At 33.4% G+C, this 25,957-nt stretch overlaps 1 protein-coding gene and 1 non-coding gene across 3 annotated transcripts in view; both read right to left on the bottom strand.

Moving 5' to 3' along the window:
* The window catches only part of LOC106721724 (insulin gene enhancer protein ISL-1), a 41,052-nt gene extending 15,460 nt beyond the window's left edge, over positions 1-25,592 (bottom strand). For both annotated transcript variants that reach the window (XM_045684221.1, XM_045684222.1), the window contains exon 1: positions 25,189-25,592. In XM_045684221.1, the coding sequence (XP_045540177.1) occupies positions 25,189-25,294 (106 nt within the window). In that variant the 5' untranslated portion in view covers positions 25,295-25,592. The remainder of the gene's footprint in view (positions 1-25,188) is intronic.
* Positions 10,587-10,676, bottom strand: Trnay-gua. Its single transcript is given in 2 exon segments — positions 10,587-10,622; positions 10,640-10,676. It is a non-coding gene; the product is annotated as a tRNA-Tyr (tRNA).
* Positions 25,593-25,957: the final 365 nt, after the last annotated feature.

Below are 25,957 nucleotides of genomic sequence, written 5' to 3'. Positions count from 1 at the left end.
TAAAAAAAATGCACACAAGATAAAAAAGTTCCTTATGTCAGTCTCCTAGTTCTAAGCTACCTTCCCATCAATTTTTAGCTAAATCAGTTCGACCAATCTTAAGTTATAAATAGTGTAACTAACGCGACTTTCTTTTATATATATAAAGATAGAAGATCTATTATAATAAACAGTGTTATCATCAAAATCCTACTATATTTTAAATGATTTACAAAAAAATAACTTAGTATTTTATGTTCATATAAACAGATAATGAAAGATATAATCTTTTCAGAGCATTAAATATACAAACAGTTATACCCAACACATTAACTTACAACTTGTAAATAACAGGATTTGCTTTTAAAAATAACTCGAGCAATACGTCGGCTATTGTTTTCACAATGCTATAATTAAACCAAAAAAAAAACTGACAAGCACGATTGTTGATATATAAAATGGGTTCCGTACAACATAAGAAATTAATGTGAGAACGCCGTGATGCACCCTGCATACCTGTGAAGAAATTCAAAGATATGTGAAGCCTAGTCACCCCTAATTAAGGGTACGTTCTATAATGAATAATCTTTGAATATAATGCGATGAATTATATTTTTGAGTATAAATATTTCTACATTAGAAAGCCAAGGTTACATGTGTTGCGGCCTCGGGATTGCGAGGTGAGTGCGCGCCGTGCCCCTTTGGACTTTTTTTATTATCATTTGACATCTATTTGTTTTTGACGTCTTGTTTTTATTTCTTATCGATAGAAAAATTTGTAAATCAAATTTATTAGACCAGTTAACGAAGAATCGATAAACGACGTATTAAGCTATGTCAAACGAAATGTCACTAAACATCTACTATAGAAGACTACCGTTTTTATTTATTTTCATTAATGTATTAGTTTCATGAAAATTCTGAATTAAAGAAAAAAAAAATTATTAAATGTGAAAAATTGATTTCTTGAAATAACTATCTATAAATCTACGAATTTTATCGTAAAATATATATAAAATAGTTATTTTTCCATTGTTTTACCGAACCCTAAAAAACAAAAAAAAATATGAATGCATTTTAAAAGCGTCTTATGTATGATAATTAAAGTAATATAAGGAAACTGTACAATGTGAGAATTAAAACGTAATCATCTTTTTTTTAATAAAAGCAATTCTCAAAATACTTCAGAGTACTCGTAATAACGATTTAACATTGTTCCAAATTGATATAAAAAAACGCATTATTAACTAAAACTTGGTTAAGAAGATTCTCGAAATTATTAAATGAATTGCCAAATAACAACGACCTCATGTTTGTTTCCAGGTAACTGTAAAAATGCTGCACAGATTGTCAGAAATTTAGCACAGATAGAGCAAAGTCTGTTAGAAAGAAAAACTATTTTTATTCCATAAAAAAATGTAAGGTTACTGGAAGCCTAATTTTATTCCTCTTTCCCTTCCCTTTTACTTTAAAGGAAAGAATGGGATGGGGATTTGTTGGAAGATACCTCGACGTTTGAATACGTACAAAACTTACAAACGACTGTAGCCTTTAAGTTGGAACACCGCGAGATTACCTGACTGTACATAACCTCTAACATTATTCTAATGTCAGTCGGATAAAAACTGTGAACTTAGTAACTTCGACTTAGTGAAAAGAAGCAACATTTTTTAACTTCCTCATTAAGTCAACTTGTTTGCTAAACGTTTTCTAAAGGTAATAACTAACCTACACCTGATCTTGTATCCGAAATGTTGTTTTTTTAATTGCAATCGTAAAGAGCGGCCGACTTCTTCGGCACTCGAGAATCCGGCCAACATACGGATGCGGTACACGAATGCATCCTACATATCTGTATGTTACATATAAATTGTGAAATCCAACAATTAGTAAATTCACTAGATGTCTATACATGATGAGATACAGTCCAATCCAATGTCTTATTGTTAGACGGTTTTAGCGAAGTTAATTCGTCAAATTAGGAAACTGATTGGATATTTTACTAAAGTTTAAGAAAGAGTTGTCAATAATTATAGCTTATTTTTGTTTAATCAGAATTGATAGATGTGATGTAATTAGATAAATCAATGATACGTTAAATTTTGCTTTTTTAAGAAATTTTTAGTCAGATTCGAGATAGACTGAGTCCATAAGCGACCGGTGACACATACTTAATATGTGTGTGTTTTTGTGTATTGTTGTGTGCGTGAGGCCGGTTTAAAAATGCGAGTGTTAGAATTTATTGTGTCAATAATGGGCAGACTCAGTCGTTGTACTTTTAGGGTTGCCACCATTTACGAAATACCGAATACTAAAAATTTATGAATTAATTCTTTTATGGATTTCTAAATTACAGTTTTATTTTAACTGTTTTTTGCTATTTGCTTACCTATAATTATAATTTATATTACGAAAAAGTTTATTGTAAAAAAATTGTAGTTTTTTTTGTTAGTTAAGTTGATTTTATTTGGATTTAATTTCTATTATTAATTAAGTAATATTGATTAATTTCATCACGTAATTTATTTGAAAGAAGTCTTTTTATTCCATTAACAAACTAAGTATAAAGTAAGTATAAATAATTTCACTCCAAAACCTTAAACTTATAAATAACAAACAAAACAACTACTTTCCCATCAGTCCCATGAAGTTCAGTCACATACAGACATTTTAAATTAGTCGATATTCGTTATTAACAACGGAAATACATCACATGTACTTTTTTTAATAGTACATAAAGACACTCTTATAATATTACAAATGCGAATGTTTAGATGGATGGATGTTTGTTTGAAGTTATCTCCAGTACAGCTCAACGGATCTTGATGAAATTTGGCACGGTTTTTGAACACAGCCTGTAAGAACACATAGGCTACTTATAAAGTTTTTTTAATAATGCGGGGACAAAGTTGCGGGCGACAGCTAGTATACAGATAATAATTAAATAAATAAATATAATAACAGGATAGTAAAGAATTATTTTAATTCGAAAAATAACAAATATTTAGAAGCTTATTTGATGAATAAATAACACGTTTTTTTCCATATAATTGACGTTATTTATAATTGATATTAACATATTTATTGCTCTCAACACCGGCTAAAGAATTCTTTAATAAATATTATATGTTATCGAAAGGAATCATTTAAAATTATAGTATTTAGGAAAGGATGGGAAGAGGAAGTGGATGAAATTTGAAAAAAAAAACACATTGGTACGTGGCGGGGATCAAACCTGTATGTGTTTTGGTCTGGTCCAGTCTAGTGCAACAACTGCGTTACCGACGCTCTTAGAAAAATGTATTATCTAGATTTTAGCTCATAATTAGACTGAATACTCTTTTATTACAAATCTCTGTTTTATTAAATTAAATAAAAGGGACGACAACACTATTAAGTATCAAGAGAGCAGTGTTCTTCTACTGTTGTTATTCACTCGTAGGAGTTACAATTATGCAATACTGGCTGGAAATAATTTAAAAAACATAATAAGTAGCCTATGTGTTCTTCCAGAGTATGTTCTACATCTGTTCAAATTTCATCAAGATCCGTTGAGCTGTTTCGGAGATACCTTCAAACAAATATCCAACCATCTAAACATTCGCATTTATAATATTAGTAAGATAAAACATAATTTATTCCTTTTAAAATCTTAAGAATAATCTAGCTTTCTAATAGTACAGAAATATTTAAATTAGTGCAGTCATTTTACATATAATTAATTTTTCATATTATTAATGTAATATATATAATTTTTAATTTAAATAAGGCTAATGCATTACGGAAATACAGTGCTTTTTTATAATTTAATAAAATTAAATTATATTTTATTTATTTATTTATTGACTTTTATTGCTATTATAAATTATGTTATTTTTTATGATTAAAATAGGATAGAATAAATATTCAATACATAAATTGCGGTAGACAGAATTTTGTATACAACCAATAGATTGGATGAGTCATACACTTTCGAATCTAAGAATGCGGATTTTATTCCAGAATTAAGCTAGAAAAAGGAACTGGTACTTTTTATATCTTTATCTTTTAACGTTTAATTTTCTCGAATTTTATTTAATTTACCAAAACTATGGTTTATTTAATTATGTATGGGGCAAAATATTTCATACTTACTTATATATTTATTTACTGAGTATTTAAAGCAGTTATTTATTTATTTATACACTCAGAGTCGTAATAAGGAAGACCCTTAATGTAGGATTAGAGTTGTAAACATACATTAAGGTTCACCCTTGTAGACATCAATTTACTATGAATGCGGGTGTAAATTTAGTTTTTAACATTAAAAAATAAAAAATATTTTATTTATTGAGCGATTGGCACAACCCTAAATTCAATAATGTAAGCGCGGTGCGGCAAAGAGGGACACAAAGGTACCGACTGCATCGCGCGCTATCGCCATGATTGCCATCGGGGGTAGGCAGTGATACGAGCGATTTAGGCACATGTACTCTATACGTACAGGATTGTGTGGGATGTGCATACCACGTATATTTGCCATATTTTAACATGGTTGGAGTTCGCATAAATGCCTCGACCGACGAACACGACCACATAGAAGACGTCAAGTGCGAATAATTGCATTTCGTCTTAATACATCTTTAATCTCTGCTTATCCCTATGTTTACTAGCGTGAGTATATCTTTTATATCCGTATAACAAGGTTATAAAATAATATTATCAAATATTTTATATAAAAAACTGTGATCGGAATTGCTTAAAAACTATTTAAATATGCATCTGATAAATATCTCGATGCAAAATGTCGCGTATCTTATAAAAAATAAACTATGAATATTTAAATTTAAATAAAAACATATATTAATAATGATCTGCTTACTGTCTGTCTGTCGCAGCTGTTATTATGTTTAAATTAATTTTAATTTTTTTTTTATATTTTCAAATTACATCATAAGAGTAAAAAAATATTTATATTTTTATTTTATAAGGTAGCTAGCAAGCAAGCGGTCACCTGAATTCGCGGATCTCCACAATTGCAGATGTATTGCGTATCTCTAATCGACGGAGAAGGGGACGCACAGAAAATAAATGTTCCACCTTCCTATGTGTCCCCTCCTCCGTCAAATCCATAGGAATGAGGAATTAAATCATGCCTGTGACTGTGACACACTCAAAGACTGTACGCGGAATTGCTTCCACTTGACGCGTGTCTTCTGTGTGGTCGTGTTATTTCACCGGTCGATTCCCGGCGATGTTGTTGCCTTTTAGAAATCTACCAGTTTTTAAAAATATTACGATTAAAATTCGTCGACCATAATAAGTATACATACTCGTATCGTATCTACGTTATTAATATTATTAAATAAAATTTTTGTTTTGTATAACCTCACTTTTTTGTTTCAAATATAATATTGACATTTTTATTTGGAACTAGCTTTTACCCGCGACTCCGTCCGCGCGGAATAAAAAAAATAGAAAACGGGGTAAAAATAATCCTATGTCCGTTTCCTGGTTCTATGCTACCTCCCCATCAATTTTCAGATAAATCAGTTCGACCGATCTTGAGTTATAAATAGTGTAACTAACACCACTTTCTTTTATCTATATAGATGTGAATGTTTAGATGGATGGATGTTTGTTTGAAGGTATTTCCAAAACGGCTGAACGCATCTTGATTAAATTTATCATAGATGGAGAATAGTCTGGAAGAACACATAGACTACCTACTATGTTTTTTTATAATTCCGCGCGGACGGAGTCGCGGGCGACAGCTAGTAGTTCATATTTCCCTTACTACGCCTAACTACCGATTAGTTACGATTTAATTTCACTAAATACGCACTTAATAAACACGTATAAAGTAAATTAAAACGTAATTCAAAAAAGTATTTGAAAGTTTGAAGTTAAAATTTTCGAAACAGGTTTTTTTTTGCGCCAAATTATATAATAAGCTGTTTATTAATGCTAATTAATTTGTTGGCACATTAATTAAGCTTTTCATTTTCTTTGAATGTGTTAAGGATTAATTCCACTGACTTTTTTAATATCTAGACACGCACTAAGTATAAAAAAGGTTAAGTTTAAACGCGTTACGTAATTTTGTAAGATACAAATTTATTAAATAAATATTTATTACAACTATATAATAAAGAACAACCATATTTTTAATATGATTAATAGTTAACTAACTGTCGCTCGTGACTCCGTCTGAGCGGAAATAAAAAAATAGTTTATAAGTAGTCATGTGCTCTACCAGAATATGTTCTATATATGTCAAATATCAGCGAGATCGTTGCCGCTGTTATTTCTTTGTGCCACATCAATTCAACCGGACAAAGTAATTTGTTTAAACTCTAACTCGTAGCCCTTTTCACAAAGAATAAAACTTCGAAAACCAGCGCGCTAATACTTCGACAAATATATTCATTTGAACCTTCATATACCATAAGATCGAAATTCCCATAACTTAATATATCAACACCTCTGTAGAAACGATATGTGATTTTAAAAGATGGTACACGATTATCGCCCGTATGTTACGTCTTGTTGGTTTAACACTGTTTGTTAAGGACGGCAGTTTAAAATTAGCAAGTCCTACTGCGGTAAGGTTAAAGACAACCTTCTGAAGGGTAATAGTTAAGTTAAATAATAATAATAAGAAAAGTAAGATCTCTATGGCAATGCCTCACTCTGTTTGTCAATGGTTAGCGTGCGCTTCTAACTACTCGTGAGGTCTCATGAGGTCGTGAGGTTCGAAAACTGTATCATTTAATAACAACTTGTTGTCTTAAAAACTTCTTGTTATTGTAATAAGATGTCAGTAAAAATGTTGTCAAACTGGATTAGAGTCTAAGCAAAATTGTTCTGCATTTCAAAGTTTAAGTAAACTATTTTATACGTGGTTGGTTAATATAAAATTTTATTCACCGAACTTAGAAATTTCTTATTAAATAGAACTCTCGCTGTACTTATTCAATCTAGTCTAGTTAATTTTTGCTAAGACATTAACAGTTTTTAATTTTATATAGGTAAATGAAAATGTATTGTTAATTTGAGTAAGTTCTCTAACTTTAATAACTTATTAACAGCTTGCGTATAACAGTAAAATTAAACTATAGTTACAGTTGGTTTTATAACCTCAAATTTTGTTTCATATCAATTGCATAAGATTTAGTTTAAAAATCGAAACTCGATTCGAACGTCCGTCCGTGACGTCACAGCGCGACCGATACGTAGGTGGACACGTGGAAACTGGTTCCGATAAAAAACTATATTAATGTCTATGGCACGTTACGTTGCCGTCTAAATGTCAACTCGATTGTCTATTCTGGTAGTTTAGGCTTTTAGTGTATTCAAGAAAAGAAGTCATCAGTTCGTTTGTTTCACGATAAATTATTAAAGTCTTTAGTAAATAAAGGTCAAAGATTAAAAACTATGAGAAATAACAAAAAAAAGAATTGTGCGTAACTAGCTCTTGTCTGCGTTCGTCCGCGCGAATTAAAAAAAAATCCGTAAGAAGACTATGTTGGAACGAAGTTCCTTATCGCGCGTTGTGAAAGGGGGGTAGACTGAAAAAATTCTTACGAAAAGTTGTCACGACACTTTTAGCTATAGACGAATGAGCGCTACTTCACCATGGCAACGACGTGACAATATATAACGAAAATTCATAGAAATAAAATGTACTTCTTGTTAAGACTTAAGTTTTTTATTCATAGAATAAACATTACTTCCTTCACTAATTAATAGAAAGGAACTTCGTTCCATCCGGGTGTCCCTTGACACCTCAAAAGTTTTTTTTTTCAGACTATGTTCGAAATCTGCGTCAAATTTCATCAAGATCCGTTATGCCGTTTTGAAGATAAGTAACAAACGCACATCCAAACTTTAGAATCCATATATATTAATGAAATTGGAGTGTCTGCATGTAATATCGAAAAAAAAAATTACGCTGATAACAAAATAATTTTTTAAAATTACTGTCTGTCTGTAGGTAGGTATATCTGTCCACAAAGCCGCGTTTGACAGGACTTTGACGGGAAGGAATCCCTTGCTGACGAAGTTGTGGGCGACCGCTAGTTTATATATTAGTTAAAAGTAAGAAGTATAATTGAAAAAAGAAGATAAAGAAAAAAGGAAAATCGTGAGATCATAAGACAATTAGTTACAAGGATTTAAGTATTTTTTCTTACACATTCTTATTAATTTCATGTTTTCTTTACCATACCTAAAATGCTTAATTGAAACAAAATAATACACACAATATTTAATACCAAAATTATCAATTCGAATTAATTATCTGTAATGGCAGAATAACACGCAACAACAACTTCGACGATGAAAATTAAAAAATAAATAAAAAAAACTTTTTGACGTTTAAGGCAACAGTACAAGCGGCGTTCTGCCAACCTGAGGGAGCCAACGTAGTTTTGATTAAATAGTTCCAGTGCAAACATTTTAAGACCATTATTGGTATAAAAAGCCCAAAACCTCTGAACTTTTTATGGCACAAAGGTGGTCAGTAAACAGTAGACTTGCCGCGGCGTGCTTTGGCGGTGCGTAAAAGAACCTCCAACAAAAAAAACTACGTCTATTGGCTTAACCGAACCGAGTTGACTGTGGCCTCTCTTTTTAGTGGTAGATCAACTTTTTATGGCCTCTAAGGAGCTCAGTTTAACGTACTCAATAAGCTACACATAATATTTATGTACTTTATCGTATATGAATGGCGTGATGTTAATTTTTTAACGTATAATGTGAAATAATTTCCCATATATTTTGGATTCTTGATTTTACATTTAATTATAGTCGGGTTCTGAAGTGAAACCTGAGTTGTTAAAAAAAAAAATATTATTGATGCCCGTCGTTTAAAATTTAGAATCAAAGTGTGGTGTTTGATAAAACTTGTTTGTTAAGATTACAATCTGACCTCAAAATTGTAAGGAATTGTAATTTTTTTTTTATAAAACATTTAGGTTAAGGAAATTTGACGACAATTTTTTATTTGTCACAGATTAGACAAATAATATTTAATCTATGACTGGAATGACATGTTGTAGTGAACATTCTAGACGATACCGTGACTGTCCGTGACTTATAGCAGGCAGCCGTGAGAAGGAAATATTACAAGTCATTAGGCACTGTATCACCTTTAATATCTATATTACGGATGCTGAGCTACCGTGCTTTTTATGGACATAGAACGGGCGTAGCGACAACCTGTAGCGGAAGCGTAAAGAACAACAGAAAAAATACTAAATAACTTCATGCATATGTCCACAAAAAGTACTTGCCTTCCGTTTCCAAATTTTCCATGTGGAAATGGCTTATTTTTTATTAAAATTACACTTTTTGTTGCCATAGAGATGGCCCTCGGATTTAAATCGTGTGATAAGAAAATGTAAACACATACAGTTATGTTTTAAAATTGTAATGTTTAACGTTTTAATACAGACTATAAAAGAAATTGTTCCTCGTATTAATTAATAAATTTACCATTATTTTATCCATTTAGTGGCCATACACAAATCAAGATAAAGTTCCATTCTGCGCCGATTTGACGTCTGTATCCACGTATCGGCCGCCATCTTGATTTGGAATAAAAAAAAATTGGTTGCGTCTTCATACGTGTCAAATGATCGGAGATTACGCGGGAACTCGATGGGAACAAAATAATCGACGAATCATTAGTTAATTACTAAAATTATGTTGAATGACTATTTCTTTTTTTGAATTCTTGTAAAATCAAGATAAACAAAATAGTAATACCGGGAATTTGATATTTCTATTTACGTGCTTAAATCTTGATATTATATTCATATAAAAATATCACGGAATTAAAAATGAATTGTTAAGGATTGAAAATTATAAAGTTTACAGTAGTAAGCCATAATTAAAAGATTTAAGACATTGCCAAGCTAATTTGGACCTTAAATGTTAAGTATACATTTGTAAATGTGGTCGATGTTAGCATTGAGCTTATCGTTGTTTTTATGAGATATAACATTTGAGTACTTCATACGTCGGATTATAGGGAGCTAAGACGGGATTAGGTTAAGTTGGTGGTACACCAAGAAAATGTGTATAAATATACGTTCACATATTAAAAGAGAATTATAAAAAATCATAAGAGTCATAATTTTTTACAAAAATGGCATGGTACCTTTTTCTATTTTTAACAGACAAGTTATACAATTTTCCCTTTTTTCAAGGCACCCTTTTCATAAATAATGATTTCGCTTAATATAAAACTTGGGATCACAAGACTATAATTCATCATGGTAAAGAGTGAAAACTTTTTCTCGGTGTGACACTGGCTTTATATAAAAAAACAAGTAAATTTGACATATCGGAGCTACTGGGAGGGTTTATGACGACGCGAATGATGGCTCGGGATGGCGTATGAAAAAAAAAACAAAAAATCACCTTGTAACCCGATTCTACGGTTGGCTGTAAAATCATAAAACCTTTGCCTTCTGTTTTGGATGAAAAAAAAGCTCCTTTGCATTTGAAACGTGATAAAAAATAATTAGAAAACTTATAATGACTGCTTGAATTTTTTTCGTTGCCTTTCTAACTTTTATCGGTTTAAGAGAAAATCTGTTTACTGAAAACTTAAAAAGCTATCCTTCGAGCCGGATTTGAACCAGCGACCTATGGATGTCAATTCATATCACGGCTACAGTCCACCGCTCTACCAACTGAGCTATCGAAGGGTTACAATTAATTATAAAATTACGATATATAAAAAAAAAAACCATGCATTTATAAAAAACCTGATGAAAGTAAAATGTATGCGGTAGGTTTACCATTATACTTTCACTGAAATTTGATGTAAATTACTAAAGCAAAGCTTTTGACAGCTATCACAATCCATAGATTATTTAAGATTATACGCCATAGACTATTGACCATAGACTAATATCACGTATAGAAAAACGTGTGATGGAATTTAACCCACAAATATACAATTGACATACAATACTTATTATATAGAAATATCAGATAATATTTGTTAGTCACACTTAAGTTAAATATGTGGACTAAGTTATTGATAGGTGTGAATACAGCAATAATCACAAAAGTAGATAAATAAGAGTTTGTCAACATTTTCATTTTGTTTATACGAGAATCGAAAACTTTGTACTTATTTTTTTTTAAGGAACCAAACGAACCGATGATAGTAAAACTTGACACATTTATAGTTAGCTACGTCGGTGCGGGATTAAAAAAAACTTTATTTGCCTATGTGTTCTTCCAGACTATGTTCTATATCTGTGCCAAATTTCATCAAGATCCGTTTAGCCGTTCCGGAGATATCTTCAAACAAACATCCATCCGTCCATCTAAACTTTCACATCTATATATATAAAAGAAAATCGTGTTAGTTACACTATTTATAACTCAAGAACGGCTGAATCGATTTGACTAAAAATTGGTTACCCCGTTTTCTATTTTTTACTCCGCGCGGACGGAGTCGCGGGTAAAAGCTAGTTCAATATAAAAAAGATGTGTGAATGTAGAAGAAGAGGAAAAGGTGAGCCAATACGAAATGGAAACTCTAAATCTCTAGGTCTCTTGCCTTATAGCGGGAAGATAAAAATCTTTTGTTTTTTTTCTACGTCACTTAAATTATACTTTAACCCATCTTTTGTGTCACCATTATGTTCAAATTACTCACTCACTTTTGCATCATAAATTAATCACAAGAAGTGTACACTTGAAATAAAAAAAATTGGAACGTCAGCCCGTAACCTAAGTTGGCCAATAAATCATTAGGGCACAATATTTTAACGCCATGGTCACTGACCGAATGGGGTCCGAAAAAAAAAATAAAACAATAGCCCTCTCTCTTTCACACACCGGATATCATCGGCGCGACATTACGTTGGCGACAAAATTGTGGCGCCTAAAAATTTTTTTTCGAAACCACCACATTCAAAAATGCACCCAAACTGAACTACGCAAAGTCTATAATTGAACGATGTATTTATTTTAAATGATTGTCCCTGAGAAATTATTGAAAGTGACATCATTGTTAGACAATTGTCTTAACATATCCTAGTGTAAATGCTAAGGAGTGTTAATAACAGAGACGCACATATAAGTATGAGCGAGAAAGTCATGTATGGTCAATTTTTTTGTTACCACCAAACGCCTATGAAAAGTGGAATAAAAACAAATCATGTCTGTTAGCAAAATATTTATAATTAACAAGAAAATAATTGGATTGCAAAAATTTAAAAGCGCTCTTCCTCGACTTCTACAACAAAAGGTCATTTGACCCTTTTCAAATCTGTGTAAGGTGTATTCTTCCTTTCACATTTGTGATATTGTTTATTGGAAAAGGCTGTACGACCAATTGATTTAGCAGATGTCAAGTTGCCATAGCATCTGGTCTAGACTAAGAGAATTGCGACTAATAAACTTAGCAAGAATTAATTGAAGTTTGGATTTTTTATGGGAAAAAACCTAATGTTATCGACGTCCATGACCATCCGCAATACCAGAAGATCCTCTTTTTTTTCGCCGAAAGTTTTCATTTTTCTTACATAATCAATTTAGATAAATAACTAACAATATAATCTTGTAGTCAAAAAAGCGAGTTAACTGTGAAATAATAAGCCTAACTCATTTATAAAGAGAAATCTTAATCTCTAAACATAGATAAAGTTTAGGCGCCAAATTTATCTCAGTCTTGAACAAAATAATGACAAATATTTGAAGAATTCGTCAGTAACGCACTCCGTACAATAGACAAGCGAAAAAAAATCCATTGTCATCGGCCAAAATAGACGCTGCAAAAAATTATGAAGTTGTCAGTTTTATTTGACAGGTGTCAAAAAGGCGTTGTCTGTGGCCAGCGGTGATTGACTGCTTTGGAAAATATTTTTTGGCTAATTTTGATGTTAAACATTTTGTTTAATCACTTTAAATATACGGATTGCTATGGATAAAAAAAAAATTAATGTGTAATGCGAAAGTCTTTTGTTGTCCCATTATTAGAAGCCCCTTTTTAGTTTTTCAAGTCATAGTAGTATTTTTCCGAACTAAAACTGAAGTTTATTAAAGTAACAAAATTAAATTTGTCGTCATATACTGAAATCTACCTGTTTAAAGAAAATAAAATTTATACGAGTCTCGAAAAAATCAAATTAAAACAAACCGTTTTATTGGTTACAATACTTTTTATTTAATTGCAAAAAGTGACCGACATAAACAATCCAGGGCCAATCGAGGTTTTAACTTTAATCAATTCTGCCGAGGAATCATTTTGAAAACACGACTTTTATAATCTACATGAGATGAACTAAAAATAAAAAATAATTACCATCCGATATCGAAAACGTTCGAAATCCTCCAATCCGACCGAGATTACCTTATGAACGGGTTGCCTTTGCCTTTGCTATCTGGCTGTATAAAAAAATAATCTCTCGGCTTTATCGAGTGTCCCCCATAAAAGAACTATAACGCCAGAGACAAAAAAAAACAAAAGAAATGTTCGGGAAAAAAATTCCCGCGTTATCTGTGGCCGGCGCCAGTGGCAGAGCGAGGCGGTCCGTTGTCTTTGTTACTTTTGTTTTTTTTTTTGTTTTTTTAATTTTATTCCTCTCCCGAAGCGAAAATCTTCCGAGACTCCTTTCCGAGTTCGTTCTCGACTGGTTGTAATTGACAGAATTTACGCGTCCGATAAGGTTTATTATTATCTATACAACGACGGTTAACTTTCTTACGAACCTCAAACATATTCGGTGTTGCCAATGTTTCTTTAGATTGTCCTGATGTTTATGTCTCCTAAAATACTTTGTAGCATTTTAAATATGTCACTTTTTTCAAGGTTAATTTCTCGCCGAAAATGCCCCTAAAAACCCTTTGTCAGAGAAGCTACCATGTGAATATTTTCAATAACTCTATCTAATGACAATTCTTGGGAAAATACAAATCTTCTAATATATAAAATTCTCGTGTCTCAGTTTTCGTTCCCGTACTCCTCCGAAACGGCTTGACCGATTCTCATGAAATTTTGTGAGCATATTCAGTAGGTCTGAGAATCGGCCAACATCTATTTTTCATACCCCCCCCATTTTTTAACTGCGCGCGGACGGAGTCGCGGGCGACAGCTAGTTTAAATATAAATAAATAGATAAATCATAGCAACATGCTTAGATATCTCGCGTAAAAATATTGTACTTCAACATAAATAATCACGCGCTTAACCCAGATGGATAGACAGAGATCTTTATGTGATCCTGGCACACCTCTTACTCAATATATCAGATTGGATAATTACTTAGGTATGTTAATTATATACAATAATTATTCAGCCGAAAACCTTTTGGACGGTTAACACGTCCGATGGCGGTGGATAACGGTCGGCGATCTTTGTGGCTCGTATCTCCAAATCTGAGGTACTTCCGTAACGCCGCGGCGCCTTCCAACAGTTATTTATGTCTAATTAACTGCTTGATGATCGTCGCCGGGCTTTCTGTATTGGTTCAGGATAAATTATATTGGAGGTTAGTCAAAGGGTGGTCTTATTAACTGGCATATTGGTCATTAACCGTAAATTTCTGAGGCCAAAATCTTACTTTTTTTTTTTTTTTTTTTTTATATCATAAGGTGGCAAACGAGCAAACGGCCACCTAGATTCGCCGCAACAGCGAGGCGACCGTTGCCCATAGACATCCGCAAATTCAGATGCGTCGCCTACCTTTAACTAACGGAGAAGTGGACGCAAAGAAAGAGGATATTTCTCCTTCCTATGCGTCCCCTCTTCCGCCAAATCCACTTTTCCTTCCCATCCTTTCATATTAAGAAAAGGATGGGAAAGGAAAGAGGACTAAAATTAGGCCTCCGGTACCACACTCATCAGACGAAACGCGGAATTACTTCCACTTCACGCCTGTCTTCTGTGTGGTCGTGGTATTGCACCGGTCGACCCGGCCAATTCGTGCACCCAACAAATATTGTTGTTGCGGGATCTACCACTGTTAAAACTTAACTTAACGTTACTTATATTATAAATGCGAATCTCCAAAACAGCTCAACCGAATTCGATAAAGTTTGGCATAGATATAGAACATAGTCTATAAGAACACATAGGTTATTAATTAAGTTTTTTTTTTTTTAAATAAATCCTGCGCCGACGGTGTCGCGGGCGACAGCTAGTCTATATATAAAACATATCGTCATCCCTGTTATTATCTTTGACAAAACAGACATAAAAATATGTTGTAAACCGAGATTTTGGTTTCGGAAATCCTTAATTCAACGTTTTCCTCGAATTCTACATTGAGCGACAGTTAGCCATTTATCATTCAATTCATTATAGTTTTGTTAAGATACGGGGCAAAGGAGCAGTGGTACCTTTAATTTTTAACGCTAGAAGAGATGCCAAACAATGTTTGAATCATTATAGGTTCTGTTCAAAGACTTTCAAATAATCATAGAGTTTTCCGCTATCTGTCACAAGTGTCAAACAAGACAACAGTGGGCATATCAAGAATATTTGTGGCAATCGCCTTCATATCTTCTTCGTCAATTATATCAAAATTGGTAAGACATTTTGTCGATGACAGATCAGAAATATTCATTATACGCCCACTGAAACTATATAAGTGGTACATCTTTTTGTGAGTACCTACGGTTTAGTTTGTAATGTCTCGTATAATGATTATCCAATAATCGAAATTGGACCATAATAAAAAGGCATTTTTTAATTCATTCATCTTCAGTTCACTATACGTCCCCACCGAGGGTCTCGGAGCCTACCCCAAGTTAGGGGAGACTAGGCCATAGTCAACCATAGCCAAGTGCGGGTTGGTTGACTTCACACATATCATTGAATTTCTTCTCAGATATGTGCAGGTTGCATCACGATGTTTTCCTTCGCCGTAAGAACGTCGGATAAATGTACATATGTAAATCGAAAATCGAAAAACACATTGGTACATGGCGGGATTCGAACCCAGGACCTGCAGATTGCAAGTCAAGTGCTTAACCCCTGAGCCACCGACGCTCTTTACGACGTCTTACCGACGATTTTTTAATTGTAATAGCTTAATACATAGTATTGTAAGAAAGAAAATCAACACTGTCCGGTGTATCGGCGCAACACTACAAAAATATCAACGCCTACGTCCCCTCACTACAGCTATCTGACACTTGATTTTTGGTTAAAAAAGCGCGCCATTCGGCTCCAATCTTAATGAATATTGTCTTAAGTATCAAATACTTTTATTCCTTCGCTCAATATATTTAAAAAGGTTTACAAAGATTTCCCTAGTTATAACATTGTAACAAGACTCAGTCATGGCTGGTCGTACTATGTAGTAACTAACCGTTTAAATACAGATAATATTACGTTCACTACCACAGCATGTTTGAGTTAGATAAGGTACTATCTATACATATGTTCACATTAACTATGCTACTTTCGATTCCTATGGTAATGTCAGCAGTTGTTCCGTTTAAGATATAATATATACGCTTGGTTGACGTTGTCTATGAAAACGAAATAGCGTATTAACGTATATATTGAGCAGGTGGTTCAGGGTTTAAGCACTTGACTTGTAATCTGCAGGTCCTAGGTTCGAATCCCTCTATGTACCAATGTGTTTTTCTATTTACACATGAACATTTATCCCACGTTCTTACGGTGAAGGAAAACATCGTGATGCTGCACATATCTGAGAAGAAATTTAAATGATATGTGTGAAGTCAACCCGCACTGGGCCAGCATTGTTGACTATGGCCTAGTCACCCCTAACTTAGGGTAGGCTCCGAGCTCCTCAGCTGGGACGGTTAGTGAGTTTTACTGGATTGAATTTCAGATATGTACCAATCGTTTATGTAGGTACTTATAATAAAACAAAAGAGAGATTGCTATACCTAAAAGATCTAATTGAAGTATTTATTCGTCTCACTATCTGTCGCCCGCGACTCCGTCTGCGCGCAGTTAAAAGAAACTTAATAGGGGTATGAAAAATAGATGTTGGCCGATTCTCAGACCTACTCAATATGCTAACAAAATTTCATGAGAATCGGTCAAGCCGTTTCGGAGGAGTTTAACCACAAACACCGCGACACGAGAATTTTATATATTAGATTTTTCTAAATAATATATTTGTTACTGAAGTACTGATACTTATTGTGCACTAATATCAGAATTATACAAATCTGACTTTGAAATATTAAATTAATTTTATAAACAATAAACAATCAAATACAAATGTTTTCACGTTCTAACCGTAGGTTTCTAAGACCGAAATCCATGTTTAAAACATAACCATCATCTCTATTTTTATCAATGATAATGAGAGGGATGACGATATGTTTTATACAAAGATTTTAGGCTCAGAAACAAATGATAAATGAGTTAATTAAACATCTTAACAACTTTAAAAACAAAATTCATCTAAAATGTACGTGTCTCAAACGATCTCTGTTGAATTTCAACGTCCGAAAATCACGTACTATGGCCATCATAAAATTAAAAAAAAAAACCTATCATAAAAGTCTGTATATCGGTAATACGGTGATCAAAGGTGTCGACACGCGCGATGTGTCTCTGCTTTTAGTGTCCCTAGTAAAGTTACTACATTGGAACAAGTTGCCGGCAGTGTCTCCATTCAGTATAGGTGCCTCTATCATCAGGGTGTAAAACGGTGCGTGCTTTAACAAGTGCCTTTTCAGCGAACTATTGGGGGCACCTACATGGAGACACTGCCGATAACTTGTTCCAATTTTTGTAACTTGACTAAGTGACTTAACATCAGATGGGATTTGGTTCAAGTCTAAGTTATTAAGAAAAATATTGATTGTGTAATTAAGTCAATTGACTGTGGTAGATATCGCAACAACAATATTTGTTGGGTGCACGAATGGGTCGACCAGTGAAATACCACGACCACACAGAATACAGGCGTCAAGTGGAAGCAATTCTGTATTTCGTCTAATGAGTGTGCGCGTCGTAAGCCTAATTTTAGTTTTCCTTCCCTCCCTTTACTTATAAGGTACCTAAGGCTGGGAAGGGGATGGATTTGATGTAGTAGGGGACGCATAGGAATGTGAAATATGCTTTTTCTGCGCGTTCCATCCTCCGTACATTAAAGATAGGCATCTGCAATTACGGATGTGTAGTGGTCGCTTAGCTTTTTCAGCGTATTGAAGTGGCCGCTTGATCGTTTGCAATCTTATGTTATAAAAAAAAGATAAGTTCGTGGTCCAAGCCTATATATAGGTTATTCATAAACATATTGGATAATAAGTCAACAAGTTAAGCATTTTCATTTATATTATATACACTAGAATAGTATTGTTATAATAAACAATTCAGACTGAATTACTTTTTGTTACTCTAAATTTTATAGTCGTATATAATTCAATGTTCTCAAAGTATAAGAAAAAGTGGTAAGTTTCGGTCACAGTAAAACAAAAGTTTAGAAAGGAATTGTTTGTTTTTTATTCACCGCAGCACTTAGTAAATGAAAACTTTTTTATTTTGTGGTAAACTTTAGTAAAATTCTCGAATTTAATACTAAAGGAGGGACAAAAGAAAACGAAAAATTATTTAAACATTTTTCCATCAACAAACAATTTAACCTCAAAATGTTTAATCGACATAAACAATTTACATTTTAAAGATAACTTCTTTTTGAAAAATCAGTATTTTTGTTTGAAACTAGTGTATTAAAACAAATTGTTGGTTCCGTTTTGAAACTATTATAAACTAGCTGTCGCCCGCGACCCTGTCCGCGTATGTGTACCTACATCCAGACTGTGTTTTAAATCTGTGACAAATTTCATCAAGATCCGTCATCTAAATATTCACATCTTCGGTCGAACTGATTTATCTGAAAATTGATGGGCAGGTAGCTTAGAACTAGGAGACGGACATAGGAACTTTTTTATCTTGTGTGCATTTTTTTATTCCGCGCGGACGGAGTCGCGGGTAAAAGCTAGTTTATAATATTAGTAAGATGGCAATGTTTTAAACAAGTGCTTCGACGATGGAATCTCACGGCAACAGTATTTGTAATATTTATATCTGCAAAACTTGACAACTAAGTAACTCGGTAGGCTCTTGTTGACAGCTCCTGACTTCGCATCGCCATAAAGCCTTGGTGGTCCTTTGTAAATAACTTGGAGGTATGTTACACCTACTGTAGCTTAATTTAAATATAAGAATTCCACCGCAGATACGAATATATCAACACTAACTTAAGTTATTTTATTACAAGACTAGCTTTTACCCGCGATTCCGTCCGCGCGGAATAAAAAATAGAAAAAGGGGTAAAAATTCCTATGCTATGTCCGTTTCCTGGTTCTAAGCTACCTGCCCACCAATTTTCATTCAAATCGATTCAGCCGTTCTTGAGTTATAAATAGTGTAACTAACACGACTTTCTTTTATATATATAGACAAGATTACTTAGTTTCATCTGATGTTTTTCATCAAATCTTACAAATAAAATTTGATATACTGTTACTGGTCTAGCTGAAATTTTGTATACATGTGTAAATCGTATGACGATGCAATATTATGACTGTGCTGATCAATATTATGAATATGTGTATGATGGTGCTGATCTGATGATGGAGCTGGAAGGTGGCCATATGAACTTCACAATGAAGTAACACATGCTCATCATGTTTGGGCTCGTTTGAATCGTCTTGATTTTTTTTTAATTAAATTTTTTAAACTAACAAGAACATAATAAAAGGTTTTTAAAAAGTTTTTTCTTTTTTCTTTTTAACGTTAAATTCAATCGCTGTATCAACAGCTCAATATTTTAGTTTGTTTTCCAAGAAAAAAACAAAAGGCTGACATTTTTGTACATAGTTTTTTTTCTGAATTTTTTAAATCAAGTAAAGATTTTACGTTCATATTAGACACATTAAAGACGAACATAAAAACAAAAATTTACGGAAGACATTTATTTTTTAATGTCTTATGTAAACATGTACGTTATGTTTAATACCCGTACATAACGGGGAATAAGTTGGCACCCGCTAGCAGATTATATGTTTACTTAGTTGCAACTTAGGTTTGCGAGTGAGCACTAAGTGTTTGCACAAACCGTCCGAAGGCTTCTAGGGTGTTGCATCTTAGCGAGACTTGCGAAATCTATACAAATATAAAGACGAAAGATTTGATTGTTTCCATTGCATAGGTTACGAAACAACTGAACCGATTTGAACCGATTTTTTTTTCGCGGATGACGTCGCGTGTAACTACTAGTATTAGTATAAATAGGACAAACATATCGGTATGTTTAAAAACCTACCTAGATTTTGTTCGAGAGTATAAAGTTAAACCTAATAAATAGACAAACAGTTAAAAACACAATTGTAATCTAATTCACTAAGATCTTTAAATGGAGAGGCTATAGGCTGTGGTTTTTGTGCCTATTTGATTTTCGTCAATTTGGTGCTGTCGATTTGGTTTATAGCGGTGGTGAGAATTAGAACTAAATGTAAATATAAAATTAACTGTCAGGAATATCAACAGACGCGTTTAATTCGGAACGAAGCTACATCATGTAATAAGCGGATCCAAGTAATGTTTTATTAGATAGACATTTAAACATTAGAAATTCTTCCCTTATCATATAATTTCAAAGAAAGATCCAGACAGCAATATATTAACATTAATAACACCAATGAAATTATTTTATTAACGCATTGTAAGATATGAAAATGTATATATTTTTTTAATTTTACGGTAATATGATTTAACTATGTTTCAAATCACAACAGCAATTTCCGTGGAGTCGAATAGATATAAAAAAGTCAATTGATATGTGGCCTTCACCTTTCGACATTTTTCACTCTTAATGTATGGGATAAGTGTGGAGTTTTTTTTACGTTTTTTTTATTTTATATCTGTACGTATTTCCGTATTAGTTACCTTATCTTGACCGTGATAGTTGGTGTCATTGACTAATGGTATGCGATCATTATTCTTTTGTCATTGCGTGTGCAATCTCCATATATTTCATTGTTCTTATACTTGTTCCACTTTCTTATTGCGAATTGAAAAATGTACACACGGATTTACATTACGAGACGTTACACAACTTTTTTTTTATTTAAACATTTTTTTTATATGTCAGCAGATATCAATAGGCAGCGGTCACTTCGCTTTAATCGACAGAGGAGTGGACGCACAGAAATAGGATATTACCCGTACCTATATGTCCCCTACTCCGCCAAATCCACTTCCCCTTTCCATCATTGCCTTATATGAAAAGGGTGGGAAGGGAACGTAGACTAAAATTATGTCTCCGGCACACTCATCAGACTGTACACGGAATTTCTTCCACTTGAGGCTTGTCTTCTGTGCACCGTGCGAGGCCCATTCGCACACCCAACAAATATTGTTGTTGCGGGATCTACCACTGTCAAACTTTACCAAATAATGTTATTGGTAAGATTCAAAATGGCTTAGGATGAAACTTTTATTTATGCTGAGCCTACAGTAGTTTACTTAATTTGCTATAGTTTTCATTATACCCACTCCAGTAGCTCAAGGTCCCAAGGACTGTAAATAGGTAGAGAAATATTACGTGTCTCTATTAAATGCGGTCGTGGCACTATACTTATACTATACTGGTCCTGGTCCTGGCACTATACTGCACTATACTACACATTATGCTTACAAGATGGTTTGTAATCTAATACTCGTATATAAAATTCTCGTGTCACAGTTTTCGTTCCCGTACTCCTCCGAAACGGCTTGACCGATTCTCATGAAATTTTGTGAGCATATTCAGTAGGTCTGAGAATCGGCCAACATCTATTTTTCATAACCCCCCCCCATTTTTAACTGCGCGCGGACGGAGTTGCGGACGACAGCTAGTATTCATATAGAGTTATTACACAGTAGATGATGGTCCTAAAAATCGTGATTACTCAACATTGTAGGAAGAAGAAAACCCAAGCAATTAAATATGGGAAAATCCTTCGACAACGGAAAACACGCCTGCAGATAAAACACAACAGACATGAATAAATTGTATAACACAGTAATGAATTTTTTTGTTTTTAAATTCTTTAATAAAGGTTTTTATAATAACTATAACTTCCTTATTTATTACATTAACCAATTATATAAAAAATCCTTCGTTAATGTAATTCTCAACTCGATAGTTTATAATATTAGTAAGATAAATTAATAAAAATCTTACCGGAGACTAACTTCATGTTCTGAAAATCTTTATTGGCTTCGACTGGAGAAAAATATTAACGAAATCATATACACATTCCCTTCATCTTACTAATATTATAAATGCAAATGTTTAGATGGATGGATGGATGGATGAATGTATGATGTTATCTCTGGAACGGCTCAACGGATCTTGATGAAATTTAGCACAGATGTAGAACGTAGTCTAGAAGAATACATAGGCTACTTATTACGTTTTTTTTATTCCGCGCAGACGGAGTCGCGGGCAACAGCTAGTTATGTATAAATAAAAGATCAATGTCTTTATATTATTTTAAAAACTTTGCATAATAGTAATCTTAAAATCACTTATAATCAATCCGAAGCCGACACAACTCAGCAAATAAATCTCGTAACCCTCTAATGGCCGGTTTCGCTTGCATTAGCAGAAATAACGGGCCGGGGGTACGCTTCACCCCTGCCAATTTATAAATCAATCGAACAACCCCCTTTACTCAGTTACTTATTGGTTAAACTCGCTGCAACATTACGAAGTTGCAGGATTCGATTACTGAAGTTTGCTTACGTAAATTGAATTTGCAATACTTTCGGTTCTTAACCGTGAAAACATGTTGTCTCTATCTTTTTGAAGATAATAAGAGTGATGCAAGATTTTTTTGTATAAATCGTTCAGCAGTGTAAACTCAGGGTGACTGTAAACATGTTTAAAAAACATTTTTCATTGAACCTTTGATGTGAATTTTACAAATAGATTTTCTTTCATTAACTTTGGAAAAAAAAAGGGAAACAAATCTTTTTTACTTGTCTTTCGGCAGTGCAAGTGTTAATTTTTCAAAATATATTAAAAAAATTGTTGAAAAAGCTGACGGACCCATCTCTTAGTTTTCAAGTACAAACACAATTTTTCTCATTGAGTCAAGTATGCCACTAACTCCCTCTAGATAGTTAAGTGTTCTCAATTAGTCTACACTAAATGTAAACTTAGTGTATGAGCAATGTACACTAACGGTTAACCTTAATGAGAGAAAGAAAAAAATAGTTTATTGGGAACATAATCCATACAAAAATATTTCGTATACATTACGAATATTTGCGTTGCTTATGAGAACCTAATTTTGTAAATTTTTGTTTTTCTGCATTGTGTAGTTGACAAAACTTTGACGTGAAGGTAGCTGATGCACATCATCAGCCCGCTATAAGTCCCCATCGCCCCTCGGAGCCTACCCTAACTTAGGGGTGACTAGGCCATAGTCAACCACGCTGGCCAAGTGCGGGTTGACTTCACACATATCTGGGAATTTCTTCTCAGATATGTGCAGCATCACAGATGTTTTCCTTCATCGTAAGAACGTCAGATAAATGTACATAGGTAAATCGAAAATCGAAAAACACATTGGTACATGGCGGGATTTGAACCCAGGACCTGCAGATTACAAGTCAAGTGTTTAATCCCTGAGCCACCGATAGTCCTTAACACTGATGCATGCCATGCATGCCAGCATAGTATTAGGCTATTTTTTCTGCGCTAACGAAGTCGTGCGACCATTAAAAAAGTAAAATTCTCCAAATGGTGTCTCAACTTCAAATGCTGGTTTTCAAGCTTGTATTAGTAGGCCACACCACTACTTAATAACATGTTGGTTAATTAATTGAGGGTTCAATGAGTAAAAAAAAAAGTTTAAGTATTAAAGAATTTTCTTCTGTTCTATAGGATAATTTAGAAAATCTTACTAATATTATAAATGCGAATGTTTAGATGGATATCTGTTTGAAGGTATCTCCGGAACAGCTAAACGAATCTTGATGAACTTTGTCATAGATGTAGAACATTGTCTGGAACACATAGAGTACTTATTACGTTTTTTTTAATTCCGAGCGGACGGAGTCGCGTACGATAGCTAGTATATTATAAATGTATATACGTATAACAGTATATTCGTGTAACCAATGTTAGTTAATTTAACTGTTAGTATAAACAACATCGCGTGATCACTTTTCGTTAACTATTGTTAATTAATTGCATTTTTTTATCTTTTTATCAGGGGTTTTTTTTTTAATAAACGTTCATTTTATTCGCATCGTATTGTACTTGCTAAGGCGAGGTTACCAATAATGTATGGATGGATGTATGTTAGAAGGTATATTCAGAACGGTTACATAGATCTCACTGAAATTTGTATAGATGAACATAGCCAGAAAGAATACATAGACTAATTAAGCTTTTTTTTTAACCGCGCGGACGAAGCCGCGGACGACATCTAGTGTTATAAAAGTAATAGAATTATTGGTAGAAAATTTATCTTCTAGATATTTCATATGTTTTTTTTTAATTCCTGAAGGATAACGTGGTATGTACCTAATTAAGTTTTTACTGACGGTCGTCACCTTCGTCACTACAGTACCTATATCAAAAGTAGCCTATTACATACTCGTGTACATCAGCTACTTTCCCGTCAAAGTCCCGTCTAATTCGGTCCAGTCGTGCCGGAGTTTACCCGGAACAAACGAGTCCTTGCGGACATACTTAGATGGAAAAGAAATATTAAAAATTGGATTGAAACTATCAGCTACATAAACACATCACTGCAATTTTATTATTATGTATACATTTATACGGATTTGTATTCTTATAAATGTATATTCCAATTTGAGGTTTGTACATAAAAAAATAAAATATATTTTTTATTGTTTTAATTTAAATATGCCACTGGCAACTTTAATTTTTGTGTGTTTTGGTGTATTAAAATTAAAAAAAAAAAACTGACAATTATTTTACCGAAATCATTGGAGGATTACAGAGTAATCTAAAATGTATTTGATAGTAATTTAATAATTTAAAGAATTATAAATTTATATCAAACACATTTCGTTACTTAATAAATCTTAATTTCCACAATTCAATGTAAAATTTGAATCATATCAGATTAAAAATGTCGCAAACTTAATTTCTTAAAAAAAAATCATACGGAAGTAAGGTTGTTTTTTTTTATATTTTTTCTTTATGCATACAAATAATTAAATAAAAGGTAACAACTTACTGGGCATCATTTCGACGTGGGACGAAGTGTCCATGATGTTGTGGTGATGGAGCATGTCCGGTGGGGACTGCACCAGCCCGCCACCGCCGCCGCTGGCCATCACCATCACTGATGATGATGATAACACTGACAGTTCCTATCACTTATGATATACCGACCAAGAAGTTCCTATCACTAACGGTATACAGAGAGCCAAGTTTCTATCACGAAAGGTAAAACCGATTTACTATCACTTACGATTTAGACACACAGATCACGATTTTATGTAAAGAAAATTTAATTCGTATGCTAAGTTTATGCCACAATAACACATTTAAAGCTATTCAACACTTTCGGTCCGTAGGCACTTCGACATTTTTTTATCTCTCTAGTACAAAAAGTTCGACAGTACAGACGTCCTATCGCGGCGACGGCTGAGCCAATACTGCCGTATTATATGTATAATTCTATGGATCGGCGCCAAAGCGCATGAGTGGACCTACCCACAACCCTATTGGTGCGATTTTCGAACGCCTTTTTGAATGAATAACTCCTATTGGTGGTTGGAGAATAATTTTCCCGCCCAAAGCGACTGTACCCTACAAGATGGCGCCCCCCTCGGAGCCTTCGGTTGCTTTTTTGAACATTTTCTCGCGTAAAAAATAATCCAGTTGGAATATAATGAGCATGATTTATGTTTTGAATCCGCGCTTCGGTTTTCTTTTTATTTTTTAATCTGTTCATGTTAATCTTCGGTGTCGGTGATTGTCGATGGTTTTTTTTGATAGAT

This window comes from Papilio machaon, chromosome 25, assembly GCF_912999745.1.
Source record: "Papilio machaon chromosome 25, ilPapMach1.1, whole genome shotgun sequence".
NCBI classification, from domain to species: Eukaryota; Metazoa; Arthropoda; class Insecta; order Lepidoptera; family Papilionidae; genus Papilio; species Papilio machaon.
This window is presented reverse-complemented; position numbering and strand designations above follow the sequence as displayed.